This window comes from Lotus japonicus, chromosome 1 (genome assembly GCF_012489685.1).
Source record: "Lotus japonicus ecotype B-129 chromosome 1, LjGifu_v1.2".
NCBI lineage: Eukaryota > Viridiplantae > Streptophyta > Magnoliopsida > Fabales > Fabaceae > Lotus > Lotus japonicus.
The window spans coordinates 110412803-110429271 of record NC_080041.1 but is presented as its reverse complement, the minus strand read 5'-3'; the positions used below and the strand labels follow the sequence as shown (position 1 = coordinate 110429271).

Here is a 16469-nt window from a genome sequence, read left to right as displayed (position 1 = left end):
AACCCCTCACCAGCCCCCCTGAACCTCCTCAATGCCTCCAGACCACCCTCTCTCTCACCCTCTCCTACCTCACTTTCATTCCCAAGCTCTCCACCACCATCCACTCCTTCATTTCCCAAGCTCTCCACCACTACAACAAGTGTTGTAGTAGAGGTAAGTCTATGTGTTTATTTGTTGTTATTTTGTAGGATTAAGTAGTGGAAGTAGTTAGATTAAGTAGTTTAAGTAGTTAGATTAAGTAGTTTAAGTAGTTAGAAGGATGGGTTTTTGAATTCTGAGTCGTGATATAATACGGATTGTTATCTTCCGTATTGAATATGGAAAGGTACTTTCCGTATTCAGTATGGAAAGTAACAATCCGTATTCGGTATGGAAAGTATATTTCCGTATTGAGTATGGAATGTAACTTTCCGTATTCTCTTCCAGGGATGACAGATTCATTTTTCTTTGGTGAGTCACAATTGATTGAAGCTGGATTTCACAATGGTCAACCTGAAGAGGCCACTACAGAGGTGCCACCACCAGCATTTGTGCCCCCGTGTATAAGTATAGATGTCTCGCATTTATTTGCAACTGATCAGGTATTCTTTGAACATATTTTTGCATTGTTTTGAGAGTGTAATATATCAATTCTTATTATGTCTTGATCACCCTTGTAATCAATTCTTATTATTATAACAGATTTTCCCTACCCGTGATGATCTTATCAATTGGGTTCATGGAATTGCGATAGAAAATGGATATGTTACGTTGATCACAAAGTCAGATTATGGTGGGAATGGAAGCAGAAAAGCTTATGTCATGTTGGGGTGCGAGAAGCATGGTAAATATGTTCCTTATAGAGACCCTGACCTTGTTGAAGGGACGAGATCACAAAAGACAGGTTGTCCTTTTAGACTAAAAGGACGACCTAGGAAAAATGGCATAGATAGAGATTGGCGGCTAAAGGTGATGGAAGGTATACACAACCATGAACCAGCTAGGTCACTACTTGGGCACAATTTTGTTGGTCGTCTAAAACCCGGAGAGAAGGAGCAAGTGGGAAAAATGACAAGGAGTTGGGTTCCACCGAGAAAGATGTTGTTGACTTTGAAGGAAAACAATCCTTCAAACTTGACTACCATATCTCAGATTTATGGTGTTTGCAAGAGGTTAAGAAAATCCCTCCGCGGGGGATTGACAGAAATGCAACACTTGTTGAAGAAGTTGGACGGTGACAAGTATGTCCACTTTGAAAGACATGAGCCTGGATCGGAAGTCATTAGGGATGTATTTTGGGCTCATCCAAATGCTATCAAACTGTTCAACACATTTCCATATGTAGTGATTATGGATTGCACATACAAGACAAACAAATATGCAATTCCCTTGCTTGAGATTGTTGGACTGACTTCCACAGATAAGACATACTCCATAGCCTTTTGCTACATTGTTAATGAGGGCACAGATGACTACGTTTGGGCACTGAAGTGTATGAAGTCTCTATTAGCTAATCAAGCCATGTTGCCTAAGGTGATTGTTACTGACAGGGATCTTGCCTTATTGAGTGCTGCTAAGCAAAGCCTTCCTAACACTACACATTTATTATGCTTGTGGCACATCAACAAGTGTGTTTTGGCAAAGTGCAAACTCTATGTTGGCACAGATGATTTTGCTAAGTTGGTTATGATGAAGTGGGCAGAGGTGGTGGATGCTGCAACAGTTGAAGAATTTGAAGTGAAATGGATGCAATTGTTTAATATGTGCAAGGCAAAATACAGCAACTTTACCTCCTATTGTTCTACTACATGGTTGGTTCACAAGGAGAAATTCGCCAAGGCATGGACATCAGCATCAACAGTAGGCGGAGGAATACTATCCTCGTCAGATCCTCCCATGCCGGATGAGGCCTCGCCTGATGACTTCTCGCCGGAAGACTCCTCGCCTGAGGACTCCTCGCCTGAGGACTCCTCGCCTGATGACTCAACCATGGGAAAGGGCGGAGAAACAACTGTGGGTATCTCAACCGTGGGAGACGGCGGATAATCAACCAGAGGAACCTCAATCATGGGAGACGGCGGAGAAACAACTGGAGCTGAAGCCTCCACCGCCTGAGAGGTTGCAGCATGATCGCCGCGCCGGCTAGAAGCATGTAACCGCCGGTGTCTATCCTCAGTAGCCCCGACATCCTCACTAGAAGCATGAGACCTCTTTCTGTTCTTCATTCTCACTATATATTCAGAGCAAACATTCACTATATATACCATTTCAGCCATAGACAGAAACATGATGCAAGCAAATGGAAAATTCCTAGAATTTTATAAGTACATAGATGATAATCGGATCTTCTGTGGATTATGCATGCTTGGATCAACTTTTATTTTCCTAATAATCAATTATGGCATCTAGAAACTACTCACAAATGCTTTGGAAACCTTCTATAATTGATTCTGAACCCAGAATCAATTATAAGTGTTGGGTTTGGTTCTGAGATGAATACGGAAAACGTTTTTCCGTATTCAATACGGAAAACCATGTTCCATACTGAATACGGAAAACCAATTTCCATATTCAATACGGAAACCTGTGATCCGTATTTACCCAGAAACGCCATTAACGACAATGAGCTATCGGCCCTAAACCCAAACCACATTCAAGACATTTCAGCCAACAATACCTCTACACAAGCAACAATCGACTACCCTAGGGTTCAATGATTAACATAATTTCAAGTTAAATGGGGAAAATCAAAAAATCTTTACCTCTAGGTTTCAATTCTGAGAATGGGGTTGTGAAGAGCTTTGATGGAGATGATGGAACCTTTCAAGTACACGGTTCAAGCAAGGGGAGCGACAGAGATCGAAGGTTGAAGAGGGGAGAAGAGCTTGGCAAAATACGGAATGAAGTTTGAAATGGGTTTGAATAAACCCTTGCCGGTTTACATACTAATATAATACGGATATAAGACTTCCGTATTGAATACGGAAATGTTGCTTCCGTATTCTATTAAAGGGGGGCGTTCCAGTAATTTCCCCACTTTAAGTGGGGCGGGGAGCCCCATAGGGGGGGGCCCAAACCCAACTCCCAGATCGGGAGGGTAAGGTCCTTTGCTCTAACTACTGAATCATGTAAGGGTCCTTTCTTTCTTATTACTAGATCTTTATTTTTCTACATAAAATTTAATTTAATTAACCACATTTATTAATAAATTAATTTTTTTAATTTTTTATTTAAAATTTTTAATATACTTAGTATGGCTTGGGATCGTGGTGATTGTAATGTGGAGTGTCAATCTGATTCTTTTGATGCAGTTACTCTTACTCCTCCGACGAGACAAATTTATGCTTCTCTTATTTGAGACATCAAGGATTTACTAAGCCGTGACCGGAGAGTGGAGGAGTTGCATACCCTCAGGGAGGCAAATGCATGTGTTGACTTTTTAGCCAAGTTTGGTGCTGTTTAGAATAATAGTCTAGTCTCTATTGACCAACCCTTAGATGAGATGAGCCTCTTGTTATTAGCTGACTCTATGGGTGTCTCCTTTGTGAGGCCTTAGGCCGGGTTTTCCATTTTCTTTTTGTTCTTTAACTATTGTACCAAAAAAAAAAAGTTTCCAAAATAAACTCTTGCATAACTCTTGATTATACTATTTCTATGGTGTTTTTTTTTATAAATGGAAGGGCTAGGCCTCGAGAAAATCCAATGAAGCCCCACCACCCGGAAAGATTCGGAAGAATCTGATTGAAACCCCTATTGTTGCAGAGTCGCCAAATTGCTCTCAAGGACGTCGCAAAGTTGGGTGTTACGTACAAACTACACCATTAATATTCTGCCACCACAGGTCATGTACTGCTAGGGAGAAAAACTCAACATCAACACCTTGACTTGACAATGATTGTCAAAGCAGAGCGATAACACTGCAATCCCGAAACATGTGAAGATACAATTCTTCATGGATATCGCATAAGACACTGATATGAATTTGTAAGAACATCATTATTCATCAATTTCTAGAGGAAGGTTTTTATAGGTTGGGGCCAAAAAAATTACGCGATATTTTTCGTTAATTTACTTAATTGACCATTGAAGTAAATGATATGTGAGTAAATGCAAAAAAAAACACACACACACACAATTTTTTGGTAAAATTAAATTACAAACTGATTGTTATTGGAAGTTATAATTTTGGTTAATAATGAACCAACTCCTAGAAGATCAGTGACTCTGTCTCTAAGAAAAAACAAACTTTTATTTAGATATATAAAAATGAGAAATATAAGATTTTATTTTGTTCAAGAAAAATATATTCAAAGGACAACCATCACGCAAATCCAAAAAAGATAGAAAATCAGCACAATTGTTAGCCTCCTTAAAAATGTGACGAAATGAGCATTCCATATTTGAGTTGAGATATTAAGAAGGCTTAATCCTCAAATTGGTCTCTGTTTTTGTGTCGCCGTCTGATCTAAGTCCCTCACCGGAAAAATTTGTGGAAAAGGTCCTCATCAATGCAAAACGTCTGAGGCAGGTCCTCACCGAAGCCTGGAGCTTCGACGAGTCATGATTTGGCACGCTGACTAGGATGAATGAGCTGACAAGGCTTTAAAAAAAATTAAAAAAATTACATGTAAGATTAACTACCCCAATTAACCAAAATTAATTAACTAATCATAATTTAATTAAAAAATCCAAATTCTCCCCAAATTAACCCCAAATCCCACAAGTTCATCTGTTTCTGTTCTTCTGATTCACACAAATTCTCCCCAAACAAAACCAAATGGCTCCATGTTCCTCTCTCCTTCTCTCCCGCTCATTCATCTGTTTCTGTTCTATGGATTTCTTCAGATGGAGAAGGTGAGAATGGAGGTAGATGAAAAACGCAAGAGGCATGCGAAGAGGCTAATTAAAGCAGTTGAAATGGGCGTGATGAAGAAGGAAGATGAGATTGAGAAGATTGGGAAATTGAACTCGGCTCTAGTGAAAGGGTGAAATAAGAACCCAGAAAACCCATAAATAAGAACCCCATAAAATCCTAGAAGGAAAAAATCCCCAGATGCATCTGGTTCTGCAACATCAAGAAGCTCATGAAAAAACCCAGATCTGACGAACGTGGATGGCGACAAAGCAGAGGTTCGAGACAAACCCAGATCTAACCACCTTCACGTTCGCAGCCAGGACGACGAGGAGTTCACGTTCGCACGCCCACCGTGGAGTGGAAACGAGGCGGTTGAATTCGACACGGTGATGATGAGAAGGAGAAATCATGTGGGATAAGAAGAGAAACATAAATTTGATTTGGATTTTCCTTGACAAGTTGGTAGCAATTGTTCAGCCACCCTTCATTATCAATTCGACGGCGTAGTGAGTAATCACGTTGAGATTTTGAGTTTGATGTAATGGAAAGGGGTTTTTGGGTTAGAATGATGATTGATGAATATGATGAAGATGGACCAGTGGATGAAATTAGAGTTAATTTTGCTAATTGATTTTTATTTTTGTTAATTAAATTAAATTTCTGATGTGTTATTTTTTATTTTATTTTTTTTAATTCACGTAAGCATTATTAAACCGGTCAGCGTGCCAAATCATCACTCGCCGGAGCTTCGCGCTCCGGTGAGGACCTACCCCAGACGTTTTGTATTGATGAGGACCTTTTCCACAAATTTTTCCGGTGAGGGACTTAGACTAGACGGCGACACAAAGACAGGGATCAATTTGAGGATTAAGCCTATTAAGAATAGCAACCTGAGAAATCAGATTTAGGCAGGGAGTCACTTCCATCTTTTGAATATGCAATTGAGAAGAAAACCCTCCTTTAGGGAGTCAATAGCATCTAAGAAATCAGATTTACAAATTACTTTGCGATAACATAAGTCCCAAACACAGTGCCAGACAATCTGCTACATATATCATATTATGCTTTTACCAATAGGGGTACTGACAATGTCAAGAATATGCACCTTCAAATTTTGAGAGTTAAGTTTGAATCCTTGCAAATGAAATATAGTCTGAATCTATCAATGGTTATTTTACAAGAGCTTTGGCAATACCAATTAAAGTTTGATCCCGTTGTCTTGGCAATTGAACAAATCCAAGACTTGAAAGCCATAGTGATTTATGAACTACAAGGATCAATTCAATCTTATGAAGAAAGATTAAATTAAGAAGAATGAGTCACTAGTTGAAGCCTTGCAAACAAATGTCTCTCTATAGAGTTTAAATCATGCATATTCTTCTCCACCTATATTATTATTCCATTCAACATAGCACTTCAAAACATCTTTTAGTTAGAAATTATACCACAGAACATAAGTATATATCGCCAAATTACTTTATCTTGTGCTTTAAAATTACTTCCTCAACATTTAAAATTAATGTAACAATATGTGTTTTTATGTTGGCAAGCTTAACCTCTGTTCAAAGTTCACCACCTATGTATCATGCAAGTTATAAATATCCTAATCGTTCATACAAAAAGAGTCATAAAAAGTATGTCTCTTTCTTTCCTTCATGAATTATTTTGTCAAATAGCTTGCTAGTTAACAACTAGTAGCAGCAACCATGGTCTCAATTAAAAATGTCTGGCTAGATATCACAGTGTTTCTCAAGGAGTTTGCAGCCGACTTCCTGTCCTCCTGCCAATCTCAGTAGTTGATTGATCGCTGCTCGAGGCGGAGAGGTTGAGGCCATACTCACTCGTTGCGCCAAACTCGCTGCTCGCGGGGGTGCCGCTATCAAATGCTAGTTTCCTGAACTTCTTCATGTCAGCACTATACGCACCAGCATCATACTCGCCGCTTGCGTTGCTAAACATTGCACTCTGGCCAGGTTTCACTCCGTCATGATTAAGGACATCCACTAAGGCATCTCCCTCCAGCACTCGTACAATCTATTTATCACATTCAATTTTTTTGTTAGCATGGCATAATTTTGTAGAGTTAGTATTGTGGATCAGAATCGATTCTTTCATTTCACATGACAATGTCACATGAAACTTTGTGTCTGCCTGTCTCAAAAGGTGTTATCTATTGTGCTAGACAGACAGACGCAAAATTTCAATACATGAAACGATCATGATCCATTTTGTATATGCAACACACACCTGGCTCATTCTCGGGCGTCTTCTTGCTGAGTGTCTAACGCTAGCAGCAGCACAAGCAATCATATGTGCCATCTCTTGTTTGTTATAATTGTCTTCTAAACGTGGATCCACCAGTCCAACAAAAATCCCCTCTTCCATTGCTTTTGCACATAGTGGTTTAGCCTGTCTCAAGTATAAATTGAACGAGCAAATTACATTTTGTTTTCATTAAATGTATCCTAAAATGACAACTAGTATATAGACAGAGGTGAACTAATTAACTAGCATTATTGAAAATATTCATAAGTAAAAGAATGTTCAATTAGAAACTTTAAAGTAATTTACCCAATCAACCAAACTATCCTCTTCATAATCACCAGTGTTGTCTACCGGTCGTCGTCCTGTAATGAGCTCTAATAGCATAATACCAAATGAGAAAACATCAGATTTCTCAGTTAGCTTGCCACTTGATGCATACTCAGGAGCCAAATACCTGAATAGAAACCAAGTTATTAAACCAATTTGGTATTGGAAGAAACATACACATATAAAACAAGGTGAATTGTTTGGTTTATTAGTATTTTACCCAAATGTTCCCATCACACGAGTAGAAACATGTGTGTTAGTGTCTTGATTAAACTTTGCCAATCCAAAATCTGCAACCTGGATAGATAGAACCATAATTACCAATACCAATCTAGGATCCATGATTCTTAAAACAACTCTAACTAATGAAATTTGATATACATACTTTGGCATCAAAGTTGTTTTCAATTAGAATGTTTGCACCCTTTATGTCTCGGTGAATGATACGAGGGTGACCTGATTGATGTTTCCCAAACGTCATTAACAATGATTTCATCCTTAAACTAACAAAAAGAAAAAGAAGTGCACACATATTGGTTATTTGTGAGAGGATAATTTAGCATGCATATCACTTACAATCCTCATGTAAGTAAGCAAGCCCTTTGGCTGATCCAATGGCAATTCTAAGTCTGGTGTCCCAGTCCATCACAGGTCGACCCTTTCCTGCAAAATTTGTATATTTGTAACATAATTTTACTTCAATGTTAGGATAAAAATTCAAGTTAATAACGTTATAGTGCAAAACTATTCACCTATCTTCGCCCGACCACTAAAAATTTAGTGATAGTTGATTCATGACAAACTGATTCATTCTTGAACCATGTTAAAAACCGATTTATTCATAAATCATGTTTTTACTAATATTATTAGTAATATATAAAGTTAATTTCTAGACAAAGTCTTTTAATTTTATTTTGTAAACTAATTTCTTCATAATTTAGGCATAAATAAATGAAAAAAAGGTAGCTAGCTTACCATGAAGGTGGTAATCAAGAGTCTTATTAGGCACAAATTCATACACCAACAACTTTTTGCTCTCAGTAAAGCAATACCCAACAAGTGACACAAGATGGCGATGATGAACACGACTAATTATATCAATCTCAGCTTGGAACTCTCTGTCTCCTTGTCCCCCAGTGGATTTGAGGCTCTTCACAGCTATTTCCTTACCATTTGGAAGAACACCTTTGTGCACATATCCAAAACCACCTTGACCTAGCAAGTTGCGTTGGGAGAAACCACCGGTGGCTGTGGATAACTCTTCATACGTGAAAGTGCTCTGGTTGAACCCCAAGGCCACCGTAGGGTGTGGCGGTGGCAGTACAGGACCATGGGGACCTGAGTTACTGGAGTTGCTCATGTCACTACTAACACGCTGTGGCGGGGGATGCGGAGGCGCGTGTGCTCCCCATCCTACACCTGGTGGTGGAGGAATGTTAAGAACATGCTCACCGTTATTGTAACCGTACTGATTTGGACCTGATTTGTAGTAGTCTTTGTCTGCATCATTGCACGTACCCAATTCATATTATTTATAATGTGCTTTTTATGTGTTGAAATTAATTTTTTAAAAAAAATATACATGTATACATGTTTCAAATTCCAATTAAAAAATAATTACCACCAGAATGGTTAGAGTAGTAATGTATTGTAGTTTCTGATCTCTTCTTTCTTCTTGAACATACAATGACTGCTATGATAATGACAAGGAGCAACAATCCAAACCCTGTTGCAATTCCTATTATAGCCGGCACGCTCAGTTGGCTTCCGTTGTCCCCTGATGGTGTGCCGGAGTCTGATGATTTAGTGTGACCCGGAGACAACCGGTGATGTGACGGTGGAGGAGGAGAAAACTGTTCGCTGGAATGTGATGGCGGCGGAGGAGAAGGTGGGTTGTTGGGTGAGTTTTGGTCAGAAGGTGGTGGTGGTGGTGATGGTGGAGATGGGGAAGAGCCTGATGGAGGGGGCGGAGATTTTTTATCATCCGGGGGAGGCGAGGATGGCGGGGGTGATGAGGGCGGGGGCGATGATGGAGGTGGTGATGACGGAGGAGGAGATGATGGTGGCGGAGATGACGACGGTGGAGGAGGCGATGATTCTTCTTCAGATGGTGGAGGGGGTGATTGTGAAGATGAATCAGGTGGAGGAGAATCCGAAGAATTTGAAGACATTATTAAGATCTTCTCCAACAAAAATGATCGTTAAAGACCTGGAGAAGCCTTACCCGCTCCCTCAATCAAATATCATCAAACCTGCAATTTTATACATAAGTTTAATATATTATCATCTTCATCATGTGCATGCATGATATATATAATTAACACGATCTTTCAAATTGTGAACATATTGAATATAATAAATTTGATGAAGATATGATGATATTTTTTCATGGCGTTTAGAACAAGAGAGAAATGCAATTTACCTGGAGAGGAAAGGGCAGGAGGATTCTCAGAAGGAAGAGAGGATGACCATGGTGTAAATGCATGATAATAGGGGAACGGAGAAACGGTACGTGTTTCCTTTCCAAGTCATCTTCCTACAAAGCAGCTAAGTTTTCACTCCCACTTTGCTATTTTTATCGAGATGCATGGTTTCTTGATCTGTCACTACTGGCTAATATTATACTTGTTGGTTGTTACTTGTTATACACTTCAATTGAACTAACTTAATATATATGGTAATTTACTAATTTTTGTCAGTTTAAAAAATATGTGATTTTAAAGTTGAATAAAAACTTTACTTTTATTTTAAGTTGCTTTTTAGAAAGCTGAAGTTGATTTATGTTTGTCTACCTTTATAAAAATTATTTTTTGCTTAAATATACATTGAATAATTAATTATTTCAAGATCCAGACTTCGAAAATGGGGTTGTTGTTTGCTTGGAGGAGGAACTTTCGTAAGCTGGTTTGCGAGTCGGATTACTTGGAGTTGGTGGAGGCATTGAAGTAGAAACAATATGACTTTCATGTGTAAGGAAGCGCTTTGTTGGATTTGCATCTTTTTCTCTCGCGATTAGGACGCTCATATCCAACATGTGTTCCACGAAGATAATGTGCCGACGGATTTCCTTGCGGGGCTTGGAGCTGATTTACATATGGTGATGGATTTGGACTCTCCCCCTCCCCGGGGTTGCATCTTTTGGCGCATGATTTGTTAGCTATGTAGTTATGTTGTTTTCTTTTTCCATTCACAAAAAAAAAGTTATTAGAAATAGCTAAATGTCTGAATGACAACTCAAGTGGTAAGAGTTGGGGGACATATGAGTTGAGTAATGAAGATCTAGGGATCAATCCCGGGATGGTACAATTTATATTTCCGAAATAAAAAAAATGAAATGATATTATTTTCCCCTTTATTCAAATTCTACATTTTATTAAAATAAATAAACAGGTTAAAAAATACATAAGTGATTATTTGAAAAAAAAAAAACAACTTTTTTTTGGGTCAAATTTTTACTAGTAAGTGATTATATAAAAAAAATAGCAATAAGAAACGGGTCTATTACGCACCCGAGCCCAAGTTAGGATTTCCGTCAAAGGGACCTAATGGGTTGAGGGATAATTATCCCGCTTAATTTTATGTTGATTTCATGGCCCATAGAAACTTTTATTTTTGGTAATTCGGCCCACAGAAACTAAAATAAATAAAACGATACCACTGATTATTGATGGGAAAAGAAATATAATTGACACATTTTTAATTATTTGACCAAAAAAAACATTATTAATTACACATTCATGTCACATATATAAGCAAAAAAAATATTTTAGGTTCATTCATTTAATGAATGTATCTAGTCATTATTAATAACTAGATACATTCAAAGAATAAATGAGCCTAAAATGTTTTTTTTGCTTATCTATGTGATCGGATGGTGTATATTTTTAGTGCACTTTCTATGGACTGAGAAATATTATTAATTTTTGGGTCATCAATATCATCAAATCAATAAAGTATTCAAGAGACCAACAAACAACTTAGAAAATAAACTCGAACTCGTGGGCATCTCTAACCCCAACTTTAACAAAGAAAACACGCTTTTACCGGATATAGAGAAAAACATATCTCGAACTTGAAGAAGCAGGTGGGGATAATATTGGGGTGCTAATACATGTCTCATACTTGTTTGCCCGCCCGATGTAATAATAATTTTTTTTGAGTTTTAGTAATAGTTAAGTAATAATGTTTAAGTCGTATATTTTGCTAAAAATTTATGATTTAATTATTAATTTTATCATTTTCAATATTCTTCATGTATATATTTTATTAATCATTTGAATTAAAATGTTTTTTTACATTATTTACTTAGACACACACTCAGTTTTAAAATAACAAAGTCTTGGGTCTCAAGCTTTTATGCACTCACCGGCCAGTCACCACCTAGCTAAAATACTAAATCACACGCACACACGTTCAAGGATGGGGAAACCGCACAAAACACAAGCACAAATTGAGAGGGAGAGAAAGAGAATGGGGAGATGGAGAAAAAAGGTCTTCTTCATGATCGCGATGGTGCGATGGTTGATGACTTCTTTTGGATGAAAGGTGAAGGTTTGATTGTTGGAAGAAATGATTGACGAGGTGAACTTGATGACAGAGGAAGAATACACTGTCGAATCCATTGCGACTGAAGTCACAGAGAATGGAGTTATGGTCATGGTACATGTTGGCCAATTTGAGGGTTTCACGACAGTGATGCTCGAGGTCTAAGATGAAATACTTGGGGAATGAGGTGTCACGTTGGAGCTCTAGAGATTGATGGGACGACAAGGTTACAAGGACATAAACTCTCTCTTTCTAAGGTACATTAGACGCCACCGTTTTTTTGAGGACTCTTAAGAGTAGAAGTTCGGGGAAGTTGTGTAATAATTTATCAAGAGAATTATGACTAGGATCAACATCACCACAGTTGAAACTTATGCAAAAACTCAAAAACAGATGCATCAGGAAACAGAGAATGATGACGAGAAGGTTTAAAACACTACAGCATTTTTGGCCTTCCACCGCGGACGGCAAACCGCGGGCTAATGCGAAAAAACCGTGGCGAAAAGCTTAGGCCACGGTTTCCTTGTCGCAGTGTATGCGGCCGTGGCCAAGTTCATGTGCCACGGTTCTGCCAAGTTTAATCCACGGTTAATTAAAAAATGGAAGGCCACGGTTTATGTAATACCGCGTGTCATAAACCGTAGTATTAGACATGTTAGCCGCGGTTTACACACTATTCGAATGCCACGGTTTTGTTCTCACCACCCATTTGTAACCGCGGCCTATATAGTTCTGCCACGGATTTTCATAAACCCTAATGCCACGGTTATGTTCTCTCCACCCATTTGTAACCGCGGCTTATATCTTTCTGCCACGGGTTTTCATAAAATCTAGAACCACGGTTATATTAACACCACTCGTTCTTAACCGTGGCCAATAGCTATAGCCACGGTTGTTCCAGAAGCTTAAAACCACGGTTTATTTTATGCCACGGTTATTAAATGTTGTCATGTTTTTTTAGCCACTATTTTGCACCTATCAGTGGCTGAAGGTATACATCAATATCATTTCCTGGTGATTTTGGTCCAGGAATCAATAATGAAAGCATTGTATACTCAGATTTCATAGAGAGCCAAGGTGGAGTGTTGTATACCATCATCATGACAGGCCACGTACTGTGAGCTATGCTCATAGTCCTAAATGGATTGAATCCATCACTGGTTAAGCCAAGTCTTACATTGCGAGGCTCTGAAGCAAAATCAAGATGATGCTGATCAAAGTCCTTCCATGCTTGACCATCAGCAGGATGTCTCAATTTCCCATCCTTTGAGCGCTCCTCTTCATGCCATCTCATTGACTCGGCTGTCGTTGAACACATAAACAACCTTTGAAGTCTAGGAATCAACGGAAAATGTCTCAAAATTTTTGCAGGAACTTTATAACCATCTTTTGTTTGCTCGGACCCACAATATGCTTGGGAAACTTCCTTCCACCGTGAATCTCCACAAACACAACAAAAGTTGTCATTGGCATGTTCTTTCCAATATAACATGCAATCATTCGGACATGCATCAATTTTTTTATAATCAAGGCCCAAATCCTTAATCATGGACTTTGCCTTGTTAAAAGATGAAGGAATGTTTAAATTAGGCATCGCTTCTTTCAATAGTTCTAAGAGGGCGGTGAATGAGGCATTGCTCCACCCATGAAGACACTTCAACAAATACAGTCGAATCATGAATGACAAGGTGGAGAAGTCCTTGCACCCTGGGTATAGCTCCTGCTTTGCCTCATTAACCAAGTTGAAGAACTTTCTAGCATCCTCATTAGGACCCTCACTAACTTCTGCTTCTACCACATTTCGAAATGTGTCGTGCAACAAGCCACCAATGTCGTCATGTGAGTCCTCTTGATCTGCAATAATATCATCAACTTCCATTGGCCTTTCTATTTGCTCCCCATGGTGGACCCAAACATCATATCCCTTTAGAAAGTCGTTAGCTACCAAATGATCCAATATCACATTTCTTTTTGTCCAACAGTGATTTCTACACTTGGCACAAGGACATAAAATCTCATCTCCTTGAGGTCTTCCTTTAGTGTAGGCAAAGTCTAAAAATCGACGAACGCCCATGATATACTCTGGACAAAACCTTGGAAGTTTGGTCCACTCTTTGTCCTTCATTTTTTAATCTAATGAAATAAATTAAATAATATATAAAAAAGTGGCATGACTAACATCCTATCACTAAATAAAATTCAACTTTTGAATTCGAAAGCAATCAAATATTGATCAAAGCATATGTAACCCCATGTCATGTTCCAAACTTAAGCATAAACAAAATCAAGTAGTAGAGTAACTTACCCCTCAAGATTTGTTGGAGTAATTAAACTTAATTTTGTTTGATCTCCCTTGTACTCCCAAACTAAACCTTCCTGAAAATAAAAATTAGAAACCAGTTTAAAACTCACATATAATATAAGTCAAATATATATCACTATAGCCACATAACTGATGAAAAAGTGAGCTCACTTCCAAACATAAAAAGCACAAGGAGAAATCACATAAAAAGAGAGCAAAAAAGCAAATCACTAGGCTGCTTCTTGGGTTTGTTAATACCCACTAGATCAGCTTCCTCTCACACAAGGGTATCATCCTGGGCCTGGTCCATTTTGGTTCATCAAGCATGTTCCATGTCATGAGCAACATAGCTTAATAGGAATGAATATTAGAAAAATAATACAATCACAGTTGGGGACTATAAACATTCTGACAGATAAATGTGTCTTTTTTCAAAATGAGAATAAGATACTATAAACATTTTTTTGTGAAAGTTGAAATATATATAGATAGAATAACTCTTGGAACCAAAGACCCTCCCAAGTGAGCATGTTCAACACAGAAACAGGAAAAAGAAAGATAAGAGTACAAGCATAAGGTAGCACAAAGGTAGCAACTATTGTTTTTGAAAGGCCAAAAAGAATATAGTAAATGGTTTAGCAATAAGGGTTCTAAAAATCCCATGTACACAGATATAATAAATGGTTTAGCAATACATAATAGTTCAATTCCTAGCAATCTGCTGATATACAAATATGTCCTGTAGCTACTGTCCACGAATGAAAATCCAAGGGGAGCAAGCCAACCAAATTGAGAATTGCCAAGTCCAATCTCAGAAGCAAGGATACCCCCAGCGCACAGAAAAAACAAAGTAAAGGACAGCAAGATAGTCACAACAGCACCCCACGGAACAGCACTACTATAAACATTTAAACTCAACATAGAATTCATCTCATTTTTTGCAGATCACATTCTGACAGATAAATAAGAAAGCAAGTGCAAAAAGACAATTAGTGATTGAAATAAACAAAGAGAGAAGTACCAGTTGAAGAAAACTGATTTTTGCTTGATGCTACTGGTTCCCTTCTCTTAATCTTCTTGCTCCTTGCTCTCGGTCAGTGGTTGAAAAAGATGTGGATACCTCTGCTCAAAGTTCTGAAGTAACAATTGGAATTTCATATGCATACAAAAAAGAGAAGATCAGTCAGTCGGCCACACAATTATATTGGTTAAGGACCACTTTTCTTTCAAAAACAAGTTACAGACAAAATTGATCTAGTCCAAGATACCATGGATCAAAGTTTTTCCTTTCAAAAATCAATTTTCCTAAGTAATCACTTTTGAGTAAAATTTCAACTTTTCACAAGAAAACAAGACATAACAAGATAGAAAGGAAAAGAGAGGAACAAAGAAGAAACAGAACAGAAACAGAGAAAGACAGAACCAAAGAGAACCGAAAACCAACTACAAAGGGATAGCACCATCCAATGGGTAATCAACGTAGAGAGGAGGGTCGCATAATAGTATAACACATGAAACAAGAAGGGCCAAGAACACAAATTTGATATGATAGGAACAAGCAAATATATATGAATAACATACCTAAGCAGCGTAGAGAGGAGGGTCGTACAAGCCGTCGCCGGCGGAGAGAGGAGGTCGCCGAGATGAGGAGGGTTACGATGTTCAGCCAAGGAGAAAGTTAGGGTTCAAAATCCTTTCTCTGATAGTACGTACTGTGTAGTAGTGTTAGGGGTTTGAGGGTTTCTATTTTTTAATTAGTTTTAAGGTTTTTTTAATGAAAATTAATCCTTTAGTTGTGCCAAAACTCTAAACACGCGCGGGGTTCACAAAATTTTGGCGGAAGGGAATTTTTTAGTATTAGGACTTTTTTATGCCGCGGTTATATTTGTGGGATTAGGTTGCCGCGGTTGGAAAGTTGTAGCCATGAACCGTCCACAATTATTGAAGCGTGGTAGAAAACGTAGATGCCACGGTTTTCTTCAGTCGTGGTCTTCATGTGTTCACAACTTTTGAACCGTGGCCTATACTCTAATTCAGCTACGGTTTTTTCTCCGTCGAAGAAATTAGCGTGGCCTAAAGTGAAAAATGCTGTAGTGAAAAAAAATTCATAAATAATATCTAAACAGTTCAAGCTTTGAACAACCTTAGTTGAAACCTCATGTCCCAAAAATGTTTCAATTTCCTGAACCATCAATA

At 38.2% G+C, this 16469-nt stretch overlaps 1 protein-coding gene across 3 annotated transcripts; it reads right to left on the bottom strand.

The window, feature by feature from the left end:
* Window positions 1–6296: 6296 nt before the first annotated feature.
* Window positions 6297–16351, bottom strand: LOC130729189 (proline-rich receptor-like protein kinase PERK7). 3 transcript variants are annotated; one of them, XM_057580848.1, is made up of 11 exons: window positions 15855–16351; window positions 15295–15407; window positions 14277–14347; window positions 9048–9678; window positions 8402–8926; window positions 8003–8089; window positions 7812–7882; window positions 7647–7723; window positions 7406–7553; window positions 7082–7243; window positions 6297–6868 (listed from the first exon to the last, which is right to left on the bottom strand). In XM_057580848.1, exons 4-11 carry the CDS (start codon window positions 9595–9597, stop codon window positions 6584–6586), a joined length of 1905 nt encoding a protein of 634 aa, XP_057436831.1. In that variant the 5' UTR covers window positions 9598–9678; window positions 14277–14347; window positions 15295–15407; window positions 15855–16351; the 3' UTR covers window positions 6297–6583. The 3 variants fall into 3 exon arrangements, with proteins under 3 accessions (XP_057436831.1, XP_057436830.1, XP_057436832.1); XM_057580847.1 differs by lacking the exons at window positions 14277–14347; window positions 15295–15407; window positions 15855–16351 and adding an exon at window positions 9849–9962; XM_057580849.1 differs by lacking the exons at window positions 14277–14347; window positions 15295–15407; window positions 15855–16351 and adding an exon at window positions 9849–9962 and having other exon boundaries at window positions 9051–9678.
* Between the last annotated feature and the right edge of the window lie 118 nt (window positions 16352–16469).